Below are 27,082 nucleotides of genomic sequence, written 5' to 3'. Positions count from 1 at the left end.
GGGTTGCACAGTTAATGCCACTCAGAATAGGAGGTTAGTGTGCCCAGTTTCCATTGCCTCATTTATCAAGAGTTTGTATTGTGACTTTTGGAAGTCAGTTTTATTGCATGATGTAATGGAGAAAATAATGAAGATTACAAATTTTCTTTTCTTTTCTTTTCTTTTTCCCAAGGCAGAGTTTCACTCTGTTGCCCAGGCTAGAGTGCCATGGCATCGGACTACCTCACAGCAAACTCAAACTCCTGGGCTCAAGCAATCCTTCTGCCTCAGCCTCCCAAGTAGCTGGGACTACAGACATGCACCACCATGCCTGGCTAATTTTTCTATATATTTTTGGTTGTCCAGATAATTTCTTTCTATTTTTAGTAGAGATGGGGTCTTGCTCTTGCTCAGGTTGGTCTTGAACTCCTGAGCTCAAACGATCCACCCGCCTCGGCCTCTCAGAGTGCTAGGATTACAGGCGTGAGCCATCATGCCCAGTCTACAAATTTTCTTTATGCTTATTTTTTTAACCACTGCTGGTTCATGAATAGTTAAGAAGTTGAAGCACGAAAAGTAGATTTAGTTTATTTTAATTAAGGCAAATGGCTAAGTCCTAAAAATTTTTGAAGAAATGTATTATTTTTAGAATTAAAAAGTCTTAGATCCTACTTGCTGGACCTCCAATAGCCCCAAAGGCTACATACACTTTTCCCTTATGTTACACAACATAACACAATCTTCTATGTCCACTATAAAAGTGATAGTTTTGTATTCAGATTCAAACTTGACACGTGAACTAAGAACAGTGTACCTGAGACTGTTTTGGTTTTAGTGCTGAACTACTCTGAGCCCAAAGGACTTTTAAAGAGTTACACTGTTACTTAATGAAAATAAGTCCTGATGTGGAAAGCTATTTACAGATTTTGTTGATTGAGTGTGAGTTCTCTGTGACTTTGGGATACAACCACAGGATGTCTGTGATTATAAAGCCTCAGCCCTATCAGGGTGGCTCATTTTCAAAAGAAACTACTTATACTTAAAGCAAACTATGCTCATTAACACACAACAGTAGTGAATATTTAAAGTTAGCTGTGGAATGGAAATACATATTAATGTTTTCTTAGTTCCCACTCCCCCTAATCCTCGGTTTCACTTTTCATGGCTTCAGTTACCTGTGGTACAGTACTATGAGATATTTTTAGGGAGAAAAAGAGAAACTACATTCATATAACATTTATTACAATAAATTGTTATAATAGTTCTATCTTATTATTAAATATTGTTGTTAATATCTTACTGTGCCTAATTTATAAATTAAACTTTATCATAGGTATGTATGTATCAAAAATAAAACAGCATATGTAGGGTTCAGTACTATCCACAGTTTCAGGCATCCACTGGGAGGGAGTCTTGGAATGTATCCTCCCATTGCTAAGTGTGGACTACTGTATTTATATCAGCTCTGCTCCTGTTTTAGTCTGGGCTGCTGTAACAGAATACTATGAACTGTGTGGCTTAAACAACAGAAATTCATTTCTTACAGTTCTGGAGGCAGGAAGTTCAAGATCAAGGTGCCAGCAGATTTGGTGTCTGGTGAAGGTATGCTTCCAGGTTGGTTGTCTGTCTTCTTCTTGTATCCTCACTTAGCAGAGAGCAAAAAGAGTGATCATCCCTCTGTTTCTCTTCCAGTAAGGGCACTAATCCCATTCCTGAAGGTTCCACCTTCATGACCTAACTACCTCCTGAAGATCCAACCTCCAAATACCATGACATTGGGGATTTAGTCTTCAACATGTGCATCTGGGGGTGGGGAGAGGGGTTGGGAGGGACACAAACATTTAGTTCATAGCAGCTCTCTTTTTCCAATCTTCTAAAAAGGAGGATCCTGCCTTGCTAGACCAATTCTTTTGGGATTTTTTGATTCTGACTCAGGAGGAAAGAGAGCTGAGGCAAAGGATCTGAAGCACATAGCCAGGGCAAGTTTTGAAAGAGGCACAAAAGCAGCTACTGTATGCAAGAGAAAGGGATGAGAGAGAGAAGAAAGTATTTAAGATATATTGTTATGTATCTGCTTCACATGTTCAGCTATGACAATTTTTTTGAAGTTATTTTGAAATTAGGTTTCAGGTTATTGCCTATGTTTTTTGAATGTGGTACTGCTCAAAGACTCAACCATGTGGGTCATAGATTTGTAAATATTACACAAAATACTAAGCCCAAACCATAGTTCTGGACAAATTTTGAGTAATGTTTGTGGCTACCTATCTATTTTATGAAACTGCAGAGTTATCAGTAAAATCACATCAGATTGTTATGATTTTCAAATGAAAACACCCTCACACCTCCTAGAATAGTCCAAGGTGTAAATACTGGCACCCTCTTTAAATGTATACTGTCCTAAAACAGTATAATACTTTTTTTTTTTTTTTTTTTTTACAAATAAAGTTCATTGTACTGGTTTTGGGGTTGTATTTTTACTACTGCTAGAAAATTATTTTGAATTGTCAATAGGCTATAATCCATGAATATCAGTATTAAAATTTTAAAATATTCATAAAACTGGGCTGAAAACATTATCCCAGACCTAGTAGGCAGTAAGGAATCTGGTCAATATACTGTAAAATCTGAACATTCAGTTCTTTAGTAATTTACAACATGTTTTAGCCCTCTTTTAAGAAACAGTAGGAATGTCTTGTATTCTTCTGGCCTGTCTGATGTATTAAAGTGCTTTTGCAAAACTAACACCATGGTGCCAATTCAATATAAAAGCTTGGAAAGATGTTCCTTCTTTTCTTCATAAAGTTAATGTTCCTTTTCCATATTTGTATTTGCTCGAAGATTAAGCTTTGCATCTGGGAAGTCCTTGAGTACAAGTGTCTCAGAAATAGAAAGCTTGGACCCTCAAGGCTTCATTCATTTGGCTGAAATTCTTAAGGCCTCTCTTTTGTGCAAGACACCGGAAACGGTGCCAAGCCGGGACACTATGGCCCACAGGGGGCAGCCCCTGCCGTGAGGGAGCTTACCGGCCGGCCAGAGAAAGGTCCAAATGGGAGTTTTAAACAAACTGCCTAAAATAGAGCAAGAAGGATGAGGATCGGTCCATAAATGCCAAGTCCTCCTTCCCGTCGGGTCCCCCGGGAGGGCTGGGTCCAGAACTTGCTCTCCCGGCCGGAGAGCGTCACGCGGAAGAGCGCAATGGAGAGACCCGGGGTGGAAGCAAAGGCCGAGGCAGCCAAAGAGATGTGGCCCGCGCGACCCCCGAAGGGTGGTGAGGCAGATAGGGCGGCCGGCAGGGGGTCTGTTCGGCCCTCAGCGCGGCTCCTTCCCGGTGAGGAAAGCCCGCGGCGCAGCGGGCCTCGCCGTCGGGGTCCGGCGTCCGTACCCAGCGCGTGGCAGGGCCGAGGAGGCGTCGCCGCCCGCGCGAGGCGGCCCGGGGCTGGGGGTCGGGCTCGCGGCAGAGCCCCGCCCCCAGGCTCCTCCCCCTGAGGCGCGCGAGCCGGGCCCGCGCGGCGCCAACCTTTTCCCGGGTCATCGCCCCTCCCCTCTTCCGGGCCGCGAGCCCCCCGCGCGCCGCTTCGGGATCGCGCTCGCTCGTGCGCGCGCGCCCGCCCGCCCTCCCGCCAGCTAGTCCTCTCGGCGCGCGCTCGGCCGCCCGACGACGCGGGAGCCGCACGCGCCGGACGAGGCTTGCTGCGCTCCCTGTGGCTGAGCGCGGGCCCGCTGAGGCGGCGCCCTCGGTTCCCGGCCGGGGCACGGTCGGCACCGCTGAATCTGCGGCCCCAGAGCGGCGGCGGCGGCGGCGGCGGCGGTGAGGAGACCCGGCCGGCGGGAGGCAGACATGGCGGGGCTGAGGGCATCGTGGGGGAGGGTGGTCCGGGCGCCCCCGTGGCCACGTCGAAGGCTCGCGGGCGGGCGGGGTGCGGAGGGAAGGGAAGGGGTGTGGGCTCGAACTGGGTGCGTGGGCTCCCGCTCGGCGCCGGGGAAGGGCTGGGGGCCGCGGGCGAGCGTTTCCTCGGGACCCTCGGCTGGCTCCGGAGGGAGGAGACGCCGCCTCGAGGCTCCTGCCACGTTTCCACAGCGCGTCCCCTTCCGCCTCAGGGTGGGCGACGGCCCCGCGCCCTCCCATCCTCTGCCGACCCCGTTCGCCTCAGTGGGTTTGGGATCCCGGGGCGCTGCTTGTTATCCGGAGGGTCGCGCCTCGGGGAATTCCGGTCCTCGAACCCGGGGCCTCGGGGCGACCCAGGGGCGAGGCGGGGTAGGCGCCCCCTGTCGAGGAGGTTGTCGGCGGAGGCCGGCCAAGGAGTTGGACTTGAGGGCCCTTTCCCCTGAACTTGGGGGAAAACCGGCTTGCAGAAGTTGGACGCGGCCGGCAGGCCATTCTTTCAAGCGTGGGTGGAGGTGTCTGATGCGTCCTCACCTCGCTCTCCGCGAACCCCGGCGGGGGCGCTTAGCGGCAGGTTGCCGAGGCTTCGGAGAGTCAGAGCCCCGGCCCTGTCGGAAAACCCTTGCCTCCCTCGCGGTCCGCGGAAGCCCGCCCTGTGACGCCGCCGAGGCCGGGCAGGGGCTCCTCGCCCCCTCGGGCCGGTCCTGCCGCGCCCTCAGCCTTGGGAACGTCTGTCGGCAGAAAAAATTGTTTCTAGAAACGGTTGCGATTAGCTTTTCGTTACAAGAAAGGGAGAAGTGCAAAGTTTTCAACTCCTGGAAGGCCGGGGTTGGTTTCCTTTGGGGCTTTCTCCACGCAGCCTTGAGCGGAGGAGCCCGTGGAACAAAGTCGAACTTGAGGGGCCGCCGCGGCGGCGACGACCTCCCGGGATGACGTCACTGTGCGATGTTTAAAATGGGAGCTTTGCTGTGAGTGCGGGTGGAGGGACTGCGGCTCCTTACTCAAGGCGCCTGAGGTCTTGGCCCTGCTTACTTCTGATTGTTCCCTCCCTGACGTTGTAACTCTCTCTTATGCCTTTTGGTACTCTTAGGATACTGGTGGGGGTGGGCTGATTTTTCAGCTATTCCAGTCATCATTCTTTGAAACAGAAAAAAAAATAAAGTCCATATGAGTCATCTTGTATTACAACCAAAAGCAACCACTAAGTGGTTCTTTCCTTTCTTTCTTCCTTTTTACTTCTTTGATATGAAACGGAGCAAACAAAAATAGAACCCAGCATTCTCACCTATAGCCCGTGGTGGACAAATGTAATGAGGAGAATGATCTAGTTAAGGATTCAGTAAATTTCTTCAGTGTGGTTCCTTGCTTTCGTTGGTGGGGTGGAGGCTAGCGCAGTTCCATCAGCAACTTTCTTCTCAAACCATGGATTAAATTGCCTTGGGTTTTCCTTTCCATCGTACCGTGGTGGAGTATAAATATGGCTTTACAAAGTGGAAATGGCTCACATTTTTCAAGAGGATGCTGCACAGCAGTTGTGGTAGGCTGGGGTTTTGTGTGCTTGCACACTTTTGTGTGTGGACCCGTGCCCAGTGCCTGGTAGCTGGCTGTAGAAAGTGAATTTGGCATTTTAGGGTTCCAGGAGGAAGGTTTGGGTGACTTCCCATCCAGAATCAGGGTGGCTGTGGCTGCCAGCACACCTCTCAAATAACTATACAGAATTTTATTTCACAGTGAGGTTCCTTGTTTGAATTTGCACATGGAGTAAAGAAATCACATTGTGAAGGAAGACTTAAGTGCAGTTTGAGGAAAGAAAAAGAAAGCTAACAAAATCAGCTATATTTTTTGAATGTGTAGGAACACAAACTATTGCTAGGTTCGTTGGTTTTTGTACCAAACATAGCAGAGGCTGTATGTCTTTAATATGTAATTGGCTCCAAAAAAGGTTATGTTGCTTACTAAATGCAGCATCTGAATAACTCCAAGTTATTTACAGCAGCCAAATGAATGAGCTCACTGAGTAAAGACAGAATATATGTCAAAACAATCCCATGACAAGGTTTTTGCCTTTATGGATTAATCAATGATAAATCAGATCTACCATTCCAAAAAGTCCTTCTTTGAGTCAGTCCAAAATGCAGCTCAATCTCTGATTCTTTTAGTTTGATTTTCTGTGGATGACCCTGAATTTTCACTCTCTTCTGATAGAGCCACTATTTTTTGTTTGTCTTAACTTTTAGGTAAATATATCCCAGTTCCTGAAAGAATACCTACAGAATTTGTTTTACTGTATAACAGCTTTGAGATGTAATTTTTATATCATGCAGTTACCCATTTAAAATGTGCAGTTCAATGATTTTAGTCTATTCATGGAATTGTACAACCATCACCATAGTCAATTTTAGAATATTTTCATCACCCCATAAAGTAACCTTGTACTTATTAGTATTATTCTTCCTTTCCCCTGAATCCCTTTGGCCCTATGCGTCTGATCTACTTTCTATCTATATAGTTTTGCCTATTCTGGACATTTCATGTCAGTGGAATCATACAATATGCAGTTATTTGTATATGTTAATATACCACACTATTTGTCCATTCATCAGTTGGTGAACATATAGGATATTTTAAAATTTTTTTGGCAATTCTGAGTAATGTTGCCAAGGACATTTGTGTACAGGGTTTTGGCATGGACATATGTTTTCATTTCTCTTCGGTATAGAAGTAGAATTGCTGGGCCGTATGGTAACTCTGTGTTTAACCTTTTAGGAATTGGCAAACTTTTCCAAAATGGCTCTATAGTACTAGATTTTAAAGTGAACTTTTTGTGTGTTTTAAAGTTCAAATCATTTCACAGAATTCATTTCATTTTAGCTTATTATAGCTAAATATTGACAGGTTTTGTATAAATTATATAGTGTTATTTGTTATAGTGTTTTTGTTTGAGTGGTGTCTTTGATTTTATTTTAGCCAACAGGAGCAATTTGGTGTGCTCTCTTTACTAAACATCTTCACAAAGCTAAGTTATAAGGTTCTTACGTGGTATTTTATAATAAGGTCTCTATAGCATAAACATAAATTAGTGATTGTTCCCTACTCCAGAGATGAGCCAATGGAATACATGATAAAATTGGAAGGAGGAAAGGAAACTATGAAGGAAGGATATTTTGTAGAGCTTTATCTTGTAGTTTTTATATTTTCTTTTTTGAGAAATCCTGTTTTATCTTTGCAGGGAAAAAGATGAAGAACGAAATTGCTGCTGTTGTATTCTTTTTCACAAGGCTGGTTCGAAAACATGATAAGTTGAAAAAAGAGGCAGTTGAGAGGTTTGCTGAGAAATTGACTCTGATACTTCAAGAAAAATATAAAAATCACTGGTATCCGGAAAAACCATCAAAAGGACAGGCCTACAGGTAAAGGATTAGATTGGACAGTTGGATTGGACAAAGTGAAGAGGCTGATCAACTCCTGAAATGGGTGCAAGGCCAGAGGACTGAAGGGTATCCAGACCATGCTTATCACAGTTTTATCTGCAAAATACAGAACTGTGGGGTGTCTAGGTATTTTCTCCTTACTCATTTTTAAAGTGCAGGTATCTGTTGGTGGAGTCTCAGAGCCTAGATTCAGGAGGCCAATGCTATAGGGTCATAGGAGTTACTCTCTTGTGGTGGTAGTCTGGCTCCTGACTGAGTGTTTTTCTCTGCATATCACAGGTACTTGGGGTTTTCACAAGTCTAGAGGACCCCTAATCATCCATTTAATGGGCATGGTAAGAGTTGAGGGAAATGAGTCTTCTTGTATCTAAAAGTAGACTACATGACAAATGTTTTTTGAAGAAAAGGTTTTATGGAGAAAGGGAACTAAGATTATTAGACACCTGAAATGTTCTTGACACTGACAGGAATAATCTCATTTATACTATGCATAATTCTTTATGCATAGTATAAATACAAGCCAGTGTAACTGTTTTGTAGATGAAGGTAACTCACCTATGATTCACTGGTAAATATTGGCTCTGGGATTTGAACTCAGGTCCAACAGACCCCAAGTTCTCATGGGCTTTCTGCACACCACAGGGCCACTATTGCCTTGGCATTAAGAAGGAAGAGAATTCTCACTTATAGCTGTCTTTTGTACTATGGTTTATAAGGTGCATTTACAGCTGAATGTAAAGAAGAGCAAGCTCCTATAAAACATGTCCTGGCATGCTCACTTCCTAATACTTATGTGACTGCTCAGGAACCGGGGTTGAGATTGTTCTCCTGCTAAACTCGGCTGTCAAACCTTGTCCCATTTGTGGATGTGGCCACAAAAAAATAAAAGTGGAACAGTTGTGGCTATAGCGACAACTGTAGAAAAATTCTCTTTTATTTGTGCGTATTGCTGACTCCAAAGTTTCATACACAAATCAACACTTCTGTGCTTTGATGTAAAAAGGACTTCATTTCAGTCACTGAGCTCTTGGATGTGCAAGACTATTCAAGAAATCTAGAAAGGAGGTGAACATACAATTTGTTTATTTCTCATTTGCTAAAAGTCAGATGAGCTTATATTCTATTGACAAGGAAATTAGTGTATTTTGCTTTTTGTTTTTAGTCAAAGAGATTTCCTAGTAAATTGAAAAATATGATGAATTAAAGTAAAAATGTGCAAGTTAAAGGAGGCTCAGGTCATTTTTGTCTTCTTACTTGATTTTCTTTTTTTCTGTACATCTTCATTTCTGATAGAGTGAACAACTTTTGTGAGTTAGAGGTGTTGAGGCTTTTTATACTGATCTAATTGACATTGGATGAAGGCTTTTGGAAGTGCAAGCTACTATATTAATATTGAAAAAGGAAGCACTGTCAAGTAAATACTTAAAGGTCAGGCAATGTTCAATTTCATTTCTATTCTAAAAACTTGAGGAAAAAAAGTCAAACAAGATTAAATTGGCATGTGATCAGAAGTATTATTGAGTCATTTTGAAGCTGTCTTTTAAGTAGAAAACTCTAAAGTTAATAGTGGGTTGTAACTATTATAAAAATGAATAGAATATGAGATTAACTAGAGTTAGTAGACACTCTTCAATCCATAGAGTAGGTGGAGTGTTAATTTTCTTCCAAAATGTTTATAAATTAAATTGTTTCTCTACAGTATATACAAATAAGGTGCTTGTAGAGCAAAGTAATTTGGCAATATTATCAAGATCTGTGAAAATATTCATACCTTTTGAATAGTAAGGCTTCTAAGAATCTATTCTGAAAGCATAATCAGAAATGCAGATAAATATGTATGAATATGGGCCAAGCACAGCGGCCCATGCCTGTAATCCTAGCACTCTGGGAGGCTGAGGTGGGAGGATCACCTTGTGCTGAGGATCTCAAGACCACTTTGAACAAGAGCAAGACTCCATCTTTACTAAAAATAATAGGAAAAAAAATTAGCTGAGTGACTAAAAAAAAATAGAAAAAATTAGCTGGGCATGGTGGTGGACACCTGTAGTCCAAGTTACTGGGGAGGCTGAGGCAGGAGGATTGCTTGAGCCCAGGAGTTTGAGGTTGCTGTGAGCTAGGCTGACACCAATGCACTCTAGCCCAGAGGATAGAGCAAGACTCTGTCTCCAAAAAAAAAAAATATGAATATGGATGTTTCTTACACTTTGTAATTGCAAAAAATTGGAAAGAACTAAACTATCAACATTAAGTAAATGATCGACTATTTTTATTCAACTTTTAAAATTTTGTTTTTGAAGAGTAGTTAATGGATAAGTAGTCACAGTATGTAGAGTGAAAAACAGCATTGAAATATGTAAGATATGCAAATTTTGTTGAAGCAAAGTCTCTGTGTAAGCATCTATATTTACATATAATCTTTAAGCTTAGAGCCTACATCATCTTTTTGTATAGAGGAAAAACACATACATCTAAGATATATCTCCTTATCCTTAACTGCTTTTGATCCCAGGCCACTTGGGGGCTTTTGAATGACCCTACACAACATGAGAGTCTGTAGCATGGGACCATGTTTTTAAAGGGACCAAACAGCATTTGACATACTATAAAACAATTTTTTCACTCTGACTTTGGTATATTGTTAATGGTGATGCTAAATTAGGTACATATAGACAGAAATTGGTATTGTTAAATAACATGCACCTTGGAGTCTGGTGGCCTGGATTTTAACCCTGGGTCTATCACTTACTAGCTAAGTGATCTTGGGCAAGTTACTCAAACTTTAACTCACAGCATAACTGTGAGAATTAAAAGAGTTAATACATGCAAAGTATTTAGGAAACTGTCTATTGCATAGTAAACTTCCAGAAAGAGTTACTGTTATTATTTAGAAATATTTGTTATTAGCTGTTACCTAATGAGAACTTTTTCATTTTTTAAATGAAAATTGAAGCCAACTAATAAAATAATTTTACTTTTTTAAAAAACTTCAAATCATACATTACTTTGGATATCATTGTATTTTATGGTATTGTTCCTATTTATCAATTAATTTGTGTTTCTATATTTTATAGCTTCATGTCTGATGAAGAAGTGAAATGACTTAGCTAAGCTCACCTAGTAATTATTAGGACTAGAACCAAAACTCAGGTTTTCTTAACTAATTATTGGTTATAGGCAGTAAATACTTTCTATCATAGCTAACATTTCCCTACTTAATCAAAATGCTTATTAACATTTAACTTAACAGAATGCATATTTTTACATTCACTCTAGTGGCCATCTTTGAACATTCCATTAGGTAGATGTAGTATTTCTTAGGTTAAAAAAAATGCAGCAGAGGTTCTATAGGTTTAGAATTTTTTGTCACTTAATTTTGACAACCATTAAAAAAAATTCTTGAGTAACAAAAGTTAAATGAAATAAGCCAATAACATGTTAGGTATTTTAATCATAAGTATGTGATATAAATGGTTCTGTGTCTTGGACTGATTCTATGTTTATAGGCAAAGGGTACCCTCTTAACACTTTATTATCTGGGATGTAAAAGCAAGTTAACGACAGATCAAAACTTGTCATAAGAATTTCCAAGTATCATTTGAAACCTTAGGTGAGGTCTTTTGTTACAGATTTTGTTGTATAGGAACTTAGCCTGCAAAAACTTTTACCTTTCTAACCTGTTGGGATAGGTATGCTCTTGGTTTCTCCACCAGGGTATTTATTATTATTATTATTATTATTATTATTATTATTATCATTACTGTACCTTTATTCACCTTGGCAAATACTAATAGACATAACAATATTTATGATTTAGATTATTTTAAATTCATTAATGTAACTCCACTTTGTTGTAGATGCATTCGTGTCAATAAGTTTCAAAGAGTTGATCCTGATGTCCTGAAAGCCTGTGAGAATAGCTGCATCTTGTATAGTGACCTGGGCTTGCCAAAGGAGCTTACTCTCTGGGTGGACCCATGTGAGGTGTGCTGTCGGTGAGTTCTTGAGTCTGGTAGCTAAACTGATTCCTGTGCTGGAACTGATTTTTTGAAATTCTCTCATGTGTAGTCTGCCTGTAGCTTTATGACCAGGAATTGGTGGTTTAGCTTTCTCAGATATAAATAAATTTTATGAAGTACTCTTTGGTTTAGCTTTCTCAGATATAAATAAATTTTACAAAGTACTCTTCTGGAGGTGATGGTGAAGGACTGGTTACATTCCTGCTTTGCCATGAAGAAACTTAGAAACTGGGCATGGTTTTTGGAGAGCTTTGCCAAGAAGTTTATTGTAGGCCAAGAAGTAGGACTTAGACACCTTCGTTCTTCTAGGTCAATTGTTATCTTTTTCTTCTTTAAATTAAGGAAGAAGCTAATCCCAAATAATACTGGATAATAACTTTTGATTGGCCTCTGTTTCTGTTTGTCTCTACTCTCCCTCCCCCTTTTTGATTTTTAAGTGACTGATAGGTACAGTCATTTTTTTAAGAGAGAAGAAAGGATAAGCAAATTACAACATAGTCTAATTTGTGCTGTAATAGAAGTGTATATACAAAATGCAGTGATAGGTGGCACAAAGTAACAAGTTATTGCATCTGCTGGGGAGTCAGGAAAGGCTCTGCTGAATGGGTGATACTTGAACTGGGATGGGAAGGATGAGTCATGGTTGACCAGGTGACAAGGTGGGAAGGACATTCCACAGAGGAGGAACAGAATGAACAGAGACATAGAACCCCTGCAAGAATTTTCCTATGGCTATACTTTTAAGGTATTTCTCTTTGGTTTTGTGGTACAATTCACCTGATCACCTAGCCTCTCTATTGATTATAGTAGAGCTGCTCTTTGATGCAACCCTAACTATATGCTCCAAAGGTGGTCACACACTTTGACCTGATCTCCAACAGTGAAGGTGGATGTAAAGACATAAAGTGCTAAAAATACACCTTTGTTCTTCCGTAATTTTATCAGGACCATCCCTGGAAATTACTACCTGATTTGCCAGTGGTTGATATATGTTTATTGGTTTGGGAAACCAGGCGTAGGTGGTAGAGGTTTATGGAGGTGAAGACTCTCCAACGCCTCTTTCTCAGGTAGAAAAAGAAGAGCAATCCATCTTAAGTTTATGTCTGAGAAAGTCAAACATTTTTAGATTCTGGGACTAATTAAGGACTAACCTCAAGATAGTGTCAGGCTTTGGAGACTTCAGCCACTGAACCTCCACAGAAGACCTCAGTTTGTAAGTAATAGCTGTCACAATGTTACTTTGTTGAATTGCTTGCTTTTTTATTTGACCTGCACTTAGATCCTGGATGGCTCTATATTTAACACAGTTCTTTAGGTTAGTTGTATAGTTTCTCAACCCATAAAAAATGAGAAGCAGCATTTGAAAGAGAGTGTTCACAGTAGTCTTAAAGCTACAAAAATGACATATGGTCTGACATAGAGGCAATAGTGAAAAAGCTAAGAGTCAGCACAATTATATTATCACATAGTCAATATTTAGTATTGTGATCCTAAATCAACAGGGAATGGTTTTTATGTCCAGGGATGTTTAAGAAGTTGGGTAATTACATAAACATTTTGGACATATGTAATAAGTCTCAGCACCTGAAGATAAAAACTTTAATTATGTGGACAGTCTATTTAAGTAGACACTTCATTACTTAATGATGCCTGATAATTAAAAACTACTGTGGTTTCATCTTACTAATTTTTTTTTTTTTTTTTTGAGACAGAGTCTTACTTTGTTGCCTGGGCTAGAGTGAGTGCCGTGGCGTCAGCCTAGCTCACAGCAACCTCAAACTCCTGGGCTTAAGCGATCCTACTGCCTCAGCCTCCCGAGTAGCTGGGACTACAGGCATGAGCCACCATGCCTGGCTAATTTTTTCTATATATATTTTTAGTTGTCCAGATAATTTATTTCTATTTTTAGTAGAGACGGGGTCTCGCTCAGGCTGGTCTCGAACTCCTGACCTGGAGCGATCCACCCACCTCGGCCTCCCAGAGGGCTAGGGTTACAGGCGTGAGCCACCACGCCCGGCCTCATCTTACTAATTTTTAAAAATCTCTGTACTTAGTAGTCTTCTTATAATTTTATATGTGGTTAAAATTTTGCCAGAAATGTGTATGATGTGATTTTTTCCCCACAGTTAATAGAAATCACCTTCAGAATGCAGGGTGTTCATTCAGAGGTAATAAAACCCCAAAAAGATATTAGCAATTGAGCAGAGGTGACTGAGTAGAAGTGGTTAATAGAGTAGTAGCTTGAGATATTGAGAAGTTCTTTTGGTCCCAAACTGGAAAGATAAATATTCTGAAAATTAAAACAAAGCTGATCTAGCAGTTACACAGTTGAACAAATATCTGAGAATCTTTAAAAACAATAACTCATTGGTACACCAAAGACTGAGGTTATAAAAAAAAATTAAAATGCTGTCAGAGAGAACATTCTTCATTGTCCTCAGGTACTGTGTTAGAAAAAAATGTTGGAAGAGTGCAGAGTGCCATATAGTTAGAAAGGTTTACCACTTAGTGAAATATTTGAGAGGATACAGAATAGATAACAGATCTTTTGTATGATGAGAAGGTCTGAGAATAGCTGGCAACTGCATTATCTTCTCAACACATTTTACAACTTCTTTTTGTAATTTCTGCAATCCTTTTTTTCTGATAAAGAGCATTAAATATTGATTTGTTTCAAAATAATAAAATTAGCCTTGATGTTTTAGCAGTACATCATTGAAAAATGGAGAGTTTAAAAGTTGTCCAGCTATTACTAATTCTCCTAAGACATTAAGTATGTGTTCTAATGTTACAATAATACAGTCAAGCAGCTTCTTTTAACCATGGAGAGAGCCCTCATACCAAAATACTACAAAGGAAAAGGTACAGAACCTAATTGGTATTAATAAAGCTAATCCTTCAGTCATCAGATGGCAGCCCTTGATTTAGGTTTCTGTTTGTACAAAGGCAGGGATTTTCCTCAAATTTCCTGCCTTTCTGTTTTGCTCGAATTTTGACTTCATTAATAGGCAAAACTGAAGATTGGCTTAAGCCCGTTGTCAATATTACTGGTATTAACATATGAATTAACCTTTATTATATTGAAATTTGTTGAATCTTCAAACCATGAAGAGGGCAGAGAGGTAAATTTCCATTGCTGAAATCTTATACTAAGTAAACTTGAAATTACAGCACACAAATTCTATGTTATAAGAAACTCACCCAACGGTTAGGCATTTTATACTATGCACAATCACCAACTGAAGATTAACCAGTATCTAGCCAGCTGTAGCTTCCTCATCTAGTAGGTAGAAAACTAAGGCCTGTGGAAATTAAGTGATTTGCCTCTGCTTATAGAGCTACTTACTGGCAAAGATAGTTAATGCCAGAGCAAGAATGAGAAATTAGCCTAATGCTGTTTCTACCATCCTATAGCAACTCTTTCTATGAGGTAAACTGAAAAAGAATAGAAAAAGGAGTTATGTACCATATTAAGCTATTATTTGTGGCTTCATTCAACCTATGGGAATGGAAGACAGGACAGCTATATGAAGAAATGGAACTCATCTATGAAGCTATTTGATTTCCACATAAATTTTCAAAGGCTTTATAGAAGTTACCTTTTACCTTATTATCCTGATTCAAAAATAATTTGAGATAAGTTATCTTGAAATAAAATGAGTTGACACCAGTTAACGCTATTTTTCTATTGAATCAAAAGCTTGACATTATTTCTACTTGAAATTATTTATTTTTGTCTTTTTTTCAAGCTTAGAATCGTTTTGTTTCTAACTTTAATTACATATTGTATAATAACTGCTTAACAATTAATATCCTTTGTCCTAACGCTTCTTAGAATTGCTTAATAGTGTTTACATTGTGCAATCTGTTTAAATAGATTTGTGAGTTTCTCCTTTGTCCTCTGAATAAAAACTCTTGGTTTTACTTTTACCATTCATTATGCTATTTTCCCTCATTACAGAATTTATTTTCCTTTTTTTGTTTTTTTTTTGTTTGTTCATTTTTTTAGTAACCAGCAGTCTAGGTTATGTATTTTGACAATTTTTTTTTTAACTCAAGCCTTCAAAAATGTTTTGAAAGAATAAAAAGCCTTGTTCACTTTACTTTAAAAAATTATGGTGTAGGAAGAACAGTTATTTGAGGAGTGTCTATGAGAAAAGCAATATGATTTAAGCAAAATCTCCTTATATTCTTCAACAATAATTTTTTTCTTTAACTCATTAATTGCCTTTGTTCTCATTTTTGTCAATGCGAATATAAGAAATACAGGCCCCTTTTTTATTGAATCAGGGTAAAAGTCAATGTCATAGGAGATTTCTAGTTGGTCTGTAACTTGAATTACGAGGATATACATTATATTTAAAAATACATTAGAAAATTTAAAAAAGTACAGGCTCACACCTGTAATTCCAGCACTTTGGGAGGCTGAGATAGGAGGATTGCTTGAGGCCAGGAGTTCGATATATATGTGTATATATAAGAAAAGACAATAAAAATACATTAGAAAATTTTATTGTACAACCAATTTTATTGGTGTATACAAAATGTAATGAAAACAATGATTTCTTTTTGATGTTTTCAACAATTTTTTTTAGGACTTAGTAGAAAAAAAAGAAAGTTGGGGAAAAATATGGGGTCACTTTTATGTGTACCTAAATAGACCAAAAGTTAAAAATTGTGGCTTGCTTGCTAGGATGGAGCTGGCTTTGAAGTACTACATGTGTGTGGTTAGTTCTGGGATGGTTCCTTCTTTGCCTTGGACCCATAGCGTGTCCAGACCTGTTTAATTGTTTTTATGGACATTTTTTGCTTTGTTGATATAACTTCAAGGATTATAATTTTTTAATTTTATTCTTAGGTATGGAGAGAAAAACAATGCATTCATTGTTGCCAGCTTTGAAAATGAGGATGAGAATAAGGATGAGATCTCTAAGAAAGTTACCAGGGCCCTTGATAAGGTTACCTCTGATTATCATTCAGGATCCTCTTCCTCAGATGAAGAAACAAGTAAGGAAGTAGAAGTGAAACCCAATTCGGTGACTGCAACACCAAGCCCTGTGTACCAGGTAACCATGAAATGGATCCATGTTGAAGGGCATGAGCAGAGCTTGCCAGGGTGTTCTAGGTAACCCTGCTCATGTTGTCCAAGGTTGCTGATTTGAGACTCTGGATTACAGTTCTTGCCCTTCCCACATTAAGGGAAAGCAGCTTCTCTGAGATGTAAATAAGCCTCCTGAGTCATTTTATTAATATCAAAAATCTGCTTCAGCACACAGTAACTAGGATAAATATATTTCAAAAAATGTGTCAAAAAATAGAAAAGTCATGATGATAAAATATTCCTGATATTTTAAAATTGCTTATTTTATTCAAAAATTGCAATTCATTTTTTGTAGTCTTTAACATTTCCATTTCATATCTTTGGCCTTAACTTTCTTCTGCTCTCCCTTTCCGTGATTAAAGAAAAGCTTCACTAAATTATATTTTGGTTAATTTTTTACTCAAGCCACAACAATGTGTCCCTTTTTCTTTAACAGTTGAATACAGTCAAAAGTCTAATGGGTGTGTATTTACAGATTCATTCACTTATTTGTTATTTATATATATATATATATATATATATATATATATATGGACACACACACACACACCCCAAAGAACATTTGGTAAGAAGCAGAGTATTGATAGTGTTTTGAGTATCAGAAACTAAGCTTTTAAATTCAGCATATAGGTTGGGCACAGTGGCTCACACCTGTAATCCTAGCGCTCTGGGAGGCTGAGGCGGGAGGATTACTTGAGGTCAGGAGTTCGAGATCAGGCTGAGCAAGAGCAAGACCCCGTTTCTACCAAAAATAGAAAAAATTAGCCAGGTTGGTGGTGCGCACGTGTAGTCCCAGCTACCTGGGAGACTGAGGCAGGAGGATCAGTTGAAGTTAGGTGTTTGATGTTGCAGTGAGCTATGATGACACCACTGCACTGTACCCAGGGCAGCAGAGTGAGACTCTTTCAATCAATCAGTATTATTTCAATGTAACAATTTTTGATTTCTCCTCTTTTTTTTCTTTTTAGTTAAATTATTCTTAGACTTGAAGGAAAGATTAGTTCTGAAGATTATCATTTTAGGGATATATATATATAACATGCAACATGTACCTGCTTTATAACACTTCAAACAATATGAGAGAGTATAATAGTGAGAAGTCCTCCTTTCCCCAACCACCAATCCTATGCTCTTCCACAGAGGCATTCATCATCAGGTTTGGGGTGAGGGGATGTTGTATCCTTCCAGAGAGATTCCCTGTATAGTTCAGTAACTGCTTCTTACTCATTAGGCTTTGTTTTTGTTTTTTTTTGTTTTTTTTGAGACAGAGTCTCACTTTCTTGCCCGGGCTAGAGTGAGTGCCGTGGCGTCAGGCTAGCTCACAGCAACCTCAAACTCCTGGGCTTAAGGGATCCTACTGCCTCAGCCTGCCGAGTAGCTGGGACTACAGGCATGCGCCACCATGCCCGGCTAATTTTTTCTATATATATTTTTAGTTGTCCAGATAATTTTTATTTCTATTTTTAGTAGAGACGGGGTGTCGCTCTGGCTGGTCTCAAACTCCTGACCTGGAGCGATCCACCCGCCTCGGCCTCCCAGAGTGTTAGGATTACAGACGTGAGCCACCGCGCCCGGCCACATTAGGTTTAAATTTTCATTTATCCACTTCTACCACAAACCTAATGTTTCATTATATCTAATTAAGGCAAATTAATAAAAAAGGTGCCTTTAAAAATTAGAAATAAGTACATGTATAGAATAACGCTCAGTTCAAAAGATCTTTTTAAATTGTTTTGACTTTAAAATACCTTTTCTGTTGAGGAATGTTTAATCAAGAATTTTGTAAAGTATATTAAATGGTCTTTGATATATACATATAAGTAGAAAATATTTGTATTTTAGAATCATTTAAAAAATCTTTGCTATAAATATTTGCCACATTTTTTTCTGTGTGATGTATTATTAATATACTACAAATTACCTTTAATGAATTTCCTGGAATTTATTCAAATGTATGGCAATTTTTCCTCAGAATTTTATTTGTTGTTACTTAACCACACAAGAATGTAAGTCTCAAATTAAATTGATTGCTGCTTATTTTTTACAAGTAAATTAACCTGTAATTTTTAGGTTTCCTTTTAACGTTAAATTGCATTTTATTTTCCCCCATGTTGAAAGACTATTTAGGATAACAGAAAGGCATGCAAATTGAGGTGTCTCTTATGTGCTTTTGAAGAAAAACATTTCTCCTTGGCACTATACTCATTAACAAAACATTTCATAATAGAGAAGCATTGCTTTTACAAGCCCTTGTGTGGAAAGTTAGTGCAAATGGCAAACTTTAATCTTTTCTTTCTATCCACTTTTTACTCTTCAATCTGGCATTGTCAAGAGCTTTAAAAAGGGTTATCAAATAAGGACAGAAAATTTCTAGTTTGTGATCTTTGTTCTTTAGTGTCTTCTGAAAGGTACCCTCAGAGACAGTGTTCCACGAATTAAGAAGTGAAGATTATGGCAGTTTTCCCCAAATTGATTGGTAGATCCAACTCTATTAATCTTGAAAGACTTTTTCTAGAAAGTGACAAATTGATTCAAAATTTTTAAAAAGGAGGATGGCCAGTGGTCTATAATCCTAACACTTTGGGAGGCCTAAGTAGGTGGATCACTTGAGGCCAGGAGTTTGAGACCATCCTGGGCAATGTAGTAAGATCCCTTCTCTACAAAAAATAAAAAAAAATTAGCTGGGCATGGTGGTATGCATGTGTGGTCCTAGCTTCTTAGAAGGCTGAGGTGGGAGGATAGCTAGAGCCCAGGAGTTTGAACAAGTTAGAGAACTCACAGTAATATAAAGCTATTAGATATTCATTGAGATAGTGTGGTAATGGTTTAAAGATACATAAATATGGCTGGGCATGGTGGCTTACACCTATAACCCTAACAATTTGGAAGGCCTAGGCGGGAGGATCGTTGAGGCCAGTTTGAGACCGGCCTGGGCAATAGCAATATCCTATCTCTACCCCTCCAAAAAAAAAAAATGAGTTGGGCTTGGTGGTGTGTGCCTTTAAGTCTCAGCTACTGGGGAGGCTGAGCCAGGAGGATCACATGAGTCCAGGAGTTTGAGGCTGCAATGAGCTATGATTGTTCCACTGCACTCCAGCCTAGACTAAAGGCTGTCTGTCTCTTAAAAACAAAAAAGATACACAAATATCAGTGGAGAGTCCAGAAATAGACCCACATATGTATATGTGCAGTGAGGTTTTATTTTAACCTGATAGCAGAAAGAAAGAAAAGACTATGTTCTCTCTCTCTCTCTCTCTTTTTTCAAAAGACTGGGTCTCACTCTGTTGTCCAGGCTGGAGGAGTGCAGCGGTACAATTCTAGCTTACTGTAGCCTCAAACTCCTGGGCTCAAGCTATCCTCCTACCTCAGCCTCCCCAGTAGCTGGGACTACAGGCACATACCAGCATGCCTAGCTATTAAATTTTTAAAAAATTGTTTGTAGAGATAAGCTCTCATTAAGTTGCAATAGCTGTTTTTTTTGTTTGTTTGTTTGTTTTGTTTTGTTTTGTTTAACAAAAGTGCCAAAGCAGTTCAGTGGGGAAAGTCTTCAAGAACTGGTGCCAAAACAATTAGATGATCTGTCGGGGGTGGGAAATGAACCTGTTACTTGACACCATACACAAAAAAATTGATTTGACATGGATCATAGACCTAAACATAAAAGGTATATTTCTGACACTTTTTGTAGAAAATAGGGAGATATAATCTTTATTATCTTGAGATAGGCAAAGATTTCTTCCAGGAGTCACAAAAAGCACTAAAAAGAAAAAAATTGATAAATTGGACTTCAAAAATTAAAAATATTGAAGTCCAATTTTGAACTGGACTTCAAAATTAAAAATATTTCTGCTCAAAGAAACCATTAAGAAAATGAATGGGCAAACCATCCTGGGACAAAAATATTCTTACTACATATATCTATAAGGGATTTGTTTCCAGAGTATACTTTTAAAATCATTCCTATAAATTGATAATAAAAGACAAATGATCCAATTAAAAATAATGGGCAAAAGCTGTGAATAAACACTGTGCAAAAGAAGTTATATAAATGGCCAGTAAACAAATGAAAAGGTGTTCAACCTCATTTGTCATCAGAGAAATACAAATTAAAACTACATGAAATACTACTTCCAGAACCACTAAATTTAAAAGTCTGACAACAACAAATGTTGGCAAGGTTGTGAAGCAGCTAAATTCATAAACAACTGGTAGGAGTGTAAAATGGTACAACAGCTTTGGAAAACTGGCACTTAAAAGTTAAATATGCACCTACCTTATTACTCTGCAATTCCACTTCTAAGTATTTACCAAGAGAAATGTCAATAGATGTCTACAAAGCCTTGTATCAGAATTTACTATGCTGCTATTCATTGTAGCATCGTTTGTTGTACATCTTTTTTTTTTTTTTTTTTGAAACAGGGTCTTGCTTTGTTTCCCAGGTTAGAGTGCAGTGGCATCATCATAGCTCACTGCAACCTGGGCTCAAGCAGTCCTCCTGGCTCGGCCCCCCAAGTAGCTGGGACTATAGGCACGCACTACTATGCCTGGCTAATTTTTCTATTTTTTGTAGAGATGAGGTCTCACTATGTTGCTTAGCCTGGTCTCCCACCTTGGCCTTCCAAAATGCTAGGATTACTAGCATAAGCCACTACTCCTGGCCACATTGTTTTTTAATAGTAAAAGATTGAAAGCAGCCCAAATGTACCCCCAACAGAAGACCAGTTAATTTAGTGATGACATACATAGTCATTGCAGTATTATATAGCTGTAAAGCAATTAGAAAGGTCTTTATATATTGATATGAATGCCTCAAAAAAATATTATTATCAAGTGTAAAAAGCAAGGTACAGAATGGTATTTTTTTAAATGTTTGTCTACATGTGCACACAAGTATATGCATAGAATATATCTCTAAAGGTATACACAAAAAATTGCTTAATATCAGTTGCCCCTGAGAAGAGTAATTGGGTAGAGTACTCAGATAAAGAAGAGGGACTTTTCACTGTATACTCTTTTGTACCTTGTGAATTTTGTTTTGTTTTCTGGTTTGTTTTTTTTTTTTTTGAGAGACAGAGTCTCTGTTGCCCAGACTAGAGTGCAGTGGTCCAATCATAGCTCACTGAAGCCTCGAACTCCTAAACTCCAGCAGTCCTCCTGCCTCCCAAAGTGTTCAGATTACAGGCATTAACCACCATGCCTGGCCCCTTTTTGAATTTTCTATCTTATGAATGCAGTGCTATACAGAATATAAATAACTTTTACAAAACTATATTTAGAAGGGCAAATCAGAAATCAGAGAAATCTGAAACTCAAAGGTTATAGCATTCTGAGCAGAGGTCCAGAACTGCTAACAAGAACATTTTGAATAATGTGAACTTGGTGTGCCCACCTGACTTACGGGATAATCTAAGATTGTTGTTCTCAAACACTAAACTGGCTATGTCAAAATCAGCTGGAAAGTGTTGTCAGAATACCTGGCCTCTAGTCCTAAGATTTTATTATTGTTCAATAGACCATTGCTAGGCCATGAACAGTTTTGTGTTTAAAAGCTCTCAAGTGACTCCTTTTTTAGTTAGCTGTGGAAACTGTCTAAAACGTGATATGTCCTTATAAACTTCCATTCATTTTGTGTTTTGATTTTTTTCTGGTTGAAGTTGTTTTAGAATGCTGTTTGAGTTTATTCATTTCTTCATGCATTCAGAAAATGTTGATCATCTATTACAAATACATGAGGTTTTTCACATAGTCTTGACTGTAGGAATGTCACTTAGACCTACTCTCAGGGTTGTGGATGAGTGATTCTGTCTGTCTTTAATCTGGAAGGTTACCTGGTCTTTACTTAATGTGTGACTAATTTTTCCTTTAAATTAACTTAATGTTTTTTCTTCTCTATAGATTTCAGAACTGATATTCCCACCTCTTCCAGTGTGGCACCCTTTGCCCAGAAAAAAGCCAGGAATGTACCGAGGGAATGGCCATCAGAATCACTACCCTCCTCCTGTTCCATTTGGTTATCCAAATCAGGGAAGGAAGAATAAACCATATCGTCCAATTCCGGTGACATGGGTACCTCCTCCTGGAATGCATTGTGACCGGAATCACTGGATTAATCCTCACATGTTACCACCTCACTAGCTTCTTTGATTTTGTTGGTGTCATGTTGAGAGAAAGGTAGAAAAAACCTTATCACACATTAAAAGTTAAAAGTTCATACTAATAGTAGTGAAGTTAGATGGACCAAACCATCAAACTTATTTTTATAGAAGTTATTGAAAATAATCTTTCTTAAAAATATATATATGCACTTTAGATATATTGATATAGTTTGGAAAACTTTATTAAAGTTAGTCAAGTGCCTGAGTTTTTAATATTGGACTTGAGTATTTATATATTGTGCATCAACTCTGTTGCATACGAGAACACTGTAGGAGTGGACGATCTGTTCTAGCACCTTTGAGCATTTACTTTATGGAGCATATGTAAGTTATTTATATACAAGGAAATCTATTTTATGTCATTGTTGTTTAGAAAAATTGCGTGAAATCATGTAGTTGCAAATAAAAAGTAGTTTGAGGCATGACAACGTGTGTTTCTGTTCTGTGCATAAAAAGGAGAAAGAGCAAAGGATATTTCATATCAATATATTTAACTAAATATTTAGCAAGAATATTAAACAAAATGTGAGAATTTCAGTATTTCCTTTAAAAAATCAACTTCAACTTTTTATTAACCATACTTTCCCCAAAGACCACATATCAAAATATGCATGTCAAAAGTTAAAAATTTCCTAGTGGTAGCTAATTGAAAATATAAATATAATAAAACATCTTTTAATTATCAAAGTCACTATCCATAGGATTTTTTAAACCTGGAATTTGGCCAGTACTAATTTTGATACGACTTCTGACTTAATGCCTAATGCCATTGCATGAAGCAGAAAAATGTTCTTACAGCCGCTCCAATCTTTGTACCTTGTTCTTTTTTCGAAAAACATTTAAGTCTTTACTGGAGGTCTAAAATAAAGCCAAATAGTACAGTACTTCAGATTCTTCAGTAGTCCTTCATACTTATACCACTGTAATCTCATCAGTCTTGTAAGTGTACTTGAACTACAAAAAGAAAAAAAGAGATACCTCTATAAGAGTTTGGAATTTTTTCCCAGAGGTAAATTTTTAAAAACTAAGATCAGTAGTACTTTTTTCATCACCCGCATCTTTACATTTCCAGTCTTAAATTATCTGATATATAAGAAAAGTCATAACTTGCTAGTAAATAATTGGATGGCTTTGGCTATTCCAAAAGTTCCTGTTTTTTTTTTTTTTAATTCTATTAAGTATAGAATACAGAAAAGTACACAAATCATAAAGGTATAGCTCAGTGGTATGAAAGTGTGAAGTCAATTTTTACAGTGGTATTTAAAATGTTTGCAACTTCATCAGAAAACTCATTTTTTAAACTTAGAGACTTTTCTAGTTTTAATCGTTATTGTACTCTTTGTTAAGCCATATACAACCTTTAACATACTTCGAAATCATAATACTCACTTTTTTGCCTGAAATCTATAGTGAATGCCTATTCCAAATAGAGCATATTTTCCTAGGGGCAATTGGTAACTCAGGGGAGATTAGTTTTATTTAAGTTAAAAGAAATTTAACTTTCAAAGTGATTGTACTGTTTCCTTATGGGTTCTAGAGAGTTTTGTGGTAATATTGACAGATTTGTGGGCAACTGGTATAAAATTGGAAAGTTTCAAGTATTTTTTATCATGAAGTTGGCAGATAGTATTTATTAGTTTGCTTGTGTTATAGGTAAGTTGGCCCTCTGTGGCAGTTTCATATTTGCAGATTCAGCCAACCACAGATCAAAAATATTACTTGAATTTGACTGCATACATGAAGATGTACTACCTGCAGAAGATTCTGCCCTTATTGACTATCCATCCTCCACCTTGTTCTAAAATATAGTTAGAGCAAAAAAACACTCTCATCAATATGGCTTTTTCAATCTATTTCTAATGAAATAAAACCATCCCTCTCTCCAGCAGTTGTGTCTTAAATTCCAGTAAGCATGGGGTACAAAAGTTCGCCAAACACTTTTTTAATGGTAATTACTAATTATGACTCTAGGAGTTAAGTCTGTAAGTCTGTCTCCCTTAGACAACTCCAGGACTGCTCTAATGAAGACAAAACGTGGCTGTATAATTTCAACTTGAAAACCTTATCGGGCCGTTTGAAGCAGGAGTAGTTTGTCACTGAACAATGAAGATAATTTGTTTTAATACTCTATTTTATTTTATATTTGTAGGCATAACTGCAAAGCTCTAAATTTTAGAGGTTAAACTTGGACGTGGATTTTGACAAATACAAATTCTTTTGGTAAGTTCTATTATATCAATACTAAGTGCTTATTTTTGTTTTTTTAGTGTAATAGTTATCTCAAAGTATTTAACTTCTCAGTAAACTAAGATTTCAAGCTAAGATAATACAGCATTTGCGTTGACTTCTATTTAGCTATCATGGGTATGTGATAATTTCTTATTTGAGAAAAGGGAAAAAAAACCACGGTAGCTATTCTGTCCGTTTTTCAGATAATAGTAAGCAATAAGTTTTTTTATTTTTATTACTGTGTGCCAAAAACTTACTTAATACTTCCTCATAATAACCACATGAGGGTAAGTATCATTATTATCCCACTTTAGATAAGGACTCTTAGAGAATTTAAAAATGCCCAAGATCACAAAAAGCTAAATAATGAAGCCCTGACTTAAAACCAAGCTGGGCTTTTTTATAAAGCCCATGCTCTATGATACCTTGGCACCAGATTCAATTTGTTACCTATAAAATCTACCAAATCTTGAAACTTGTGAATCAGTATTAGACCAAGATTTGGAAAAAAACCGATGCAAAGATTACATTAAGTGAATGAGAACACAAGACAGTAAAGTATCTATTAATTAGCCTCTAATAAATCCTTGACCAAGTTTCCTGTTACAAACTACTCAGATATTTCTGAAAAGGGGGCTAACAATTTGATAGCAGTTTTATTTGCTTGAACTAGAAATCATATTGCAATAGACTGTGTAGCCCAATAGACTGATAATTTAGATGACAAAGCAAACTGCACCAATGATTGGTCAAGTGGAAAGATAACACACAGAGATAACTAACACAGGGTATTATTAGGTCATTAAATATGAAATGTCCAATTTCGAATCAAAAGTTTAGTTTATTATATCTCAAGCAATAAAATTAATCAAAGTATGCACCTAAACTATCAACACAGTTTTGCCATCTTAACAGTAGCTTATTTATGCCAGCAGCAAAGAAGCCTGGAGAGCAAGTGGTGATAAAATTATAAAACGTTTTCCACAGCTTGTTGAGAATTGAATATTGTTTCTTGTAAGAAGGGGTCCAAAACCTGGAAGAAATGGTAGTGAGTTGGTGCAAGGTTTGGTGAATACAGTGGATGACAGTTTCCAAGTCCAACCTCTGTAAGTTGAGCAGTGTTTGTGAGACATGTGGTTGAGCATTGTCTTGCAAGAGAATTGACCTGTCTCTATTGACCAATCTTGGCTGCTGCTTCATAAGCATCCTCATCATTTTGCCCAACTGGTTGCAGTAGGCATCCGCTGTAATCAATTGACCAGGTTTCATGAAGTTTTAGTGGGTAATACCAGCGCTAGACTACCAGACACCATTAGCTTTTTTGATGAATATTTGGTTTTGGACTGTGTTTCGGCACTTCATCTTTATCCAACCATTGTGCTGAATGCTTTTGAATGTCAAAAAGAATCCATTTTTCATCACACGTAACAATACAGTGTAGAAATGGTTCACCTTTATATTGTGACAGCAAAGAAAGGCAAGCTTCGAGATGATTTCTCTTCTGACACCTGTTTAATTAATGCGGAACCCATCTATCCAGCTTTTTTATCTTGCTAATTTGTTTCAAATGGTCCAGTATAGTAACGTGTCAAACCTTGCTGCTAATTTACGTGTAGGTTGAGATGGACTCACTTCCACTACAGCTTTCAGTTCATCATTATCTACCTTGGTCTCAGGTAGCCCACATGGCTCATTTTCAAGGTTAAAGTTGCCAGAATGGAATTTTTCAAATCATTGACATAGTGTGTGTTCATTAACACATCCTTCCCAAACATTTCGTTGATGTTTCAAGTTGTCTGTGCTGCATTGTTTCCAAGATGGAACTGATATTCCAAAATAACTTGAATTTTTCACTGATCCATGGTTTCACAAAAATTGCTCAAAAAAATATTTGAAAGATAATCACAGGCCAAACTATGTGTTTAAAAGAATGAGGATGTACCTTCACAATAAAAATAAAACAAAAAGTGTCAAAGTGAAATGTCAGAGATACTGACTATCAAACTTAGTACTTAAGGAAATCGGACATTTCATACTTAACAACCTAATACCCAAGTTTATCACAGTCTTTAACTTGTTTTTTTCTTAGTTGTCAAATATATGGTAATTTAACATGATTTATAGTATGAGTATACCTTGTGCAAATTCTCCGTGTACTCTCTGGAATCTGTATTCCAGTGGGTAAAGGAGTAACATTGTGAGGCTCCTAAGGCAACACAAAAATAACCCTGCATTACATTTGGCACTTGATGGCATTGGACTTACCATCCTGGGAAGTTGTCCCA

At 37.9% G+C, this 27,082-nt stretch overlaps 2 protein-coding genes across 3 annotated transcripts in view; one reads left to right on the top strand and one right to left on the bottom strand.

The window, feature by feature from the left end:
* Positions 1–3,527: 3,527 nt before the first annotated feature.
* On the top strand, positions 3,528–22,993 carry BTG3 (BTG anti-proliferation factor 3). Of its 2 annotated transcripts, none has more exons than XM_045540478.1 (5): positions 3,528–3,784; positions 7,095–7,275; positions 11,151–11,288; positions 16,171–16,378; positions 22,309–22,993. In XM_045540478.1, the coding sequence occupies exons 2-5, from the start codon at positions 7,103–7,105 to the stop codon at positions 22,546–22,548; spliced, it is 759 nt and encodes a 252-aa protein (XP_045396434.1). In that variant the 5' UTR covers positions 3,528–3,784; positions 7,095–7,102; the 3' UTR covers positions 22,549–22,993. The 2 variants fall into 2 exon arrangements, with proteins under 2 accessions (XP_045396434.1, XP_045396435.1); XM_045540479.1 differs by having other exon boundaries at positions 3,619–3,790.
* The window catches only part of CXADR (CXADR Ig-like cell adhesion molecule), a 64,882-nt gene continuing 60,532 nt past the window's right edge, over positions 22,733–27,082 (bottom strand). The window contains exon 8 of the mRNA XM_045540477.1: positions 22,733–23,522. Within this exon, the coding sequence (XP_045396433.1) occupies positions 23,481–23,522 (42 nt within the window). The 3' untranslated portion in view covers positions 22,733–23,480. The remainder of the gene's footprint in view (positions 23,523–27,082) is intronic.

This window comes from Lemur catta, chromosome 1 (assembly GCF_020740605.2).
Source record: "Lemur catta isolate mLemCat1 chromosome 1, mLemCat1.pri, whole genome shotgun sequence".
NCBI classification, from domain to species: Eukaryota; Metazoa; Chordata; class Mammalia; order Primates; family Lemuridae; genus Lemur; species Lemur catta.
The sequence above is the reverse complement of the archived record's forward strand: the minus strand, read 5'-3'. Positions and strand labels throughout refer to the sequence as shown.

Bases quoted from the DNA above. Each gene is read 5' to 3' on its own strand.
- BTG3 (XM_045540478.1), top strand. From the start codon at position 7,103: ATGAAGAACGAAATTGCTGCTGTTGTATTCTTTTTCACAAGGCTGGTT. The intron at 7,276-11,150 runs GTAAAGGATTAG...ACTTTGTTGTAG, and splicing joins TCAAAAGGACAGGCCTACAG to ATGCATTCGTGTCAATAAGT. The intron at 11,289-16,170 runs GTGAGTTCTTGA...TTTTATTCTTAG, and splicing joins CCATGTGAGGTGTGCTGTCG to GTATGGAGAGAAAAACAATG.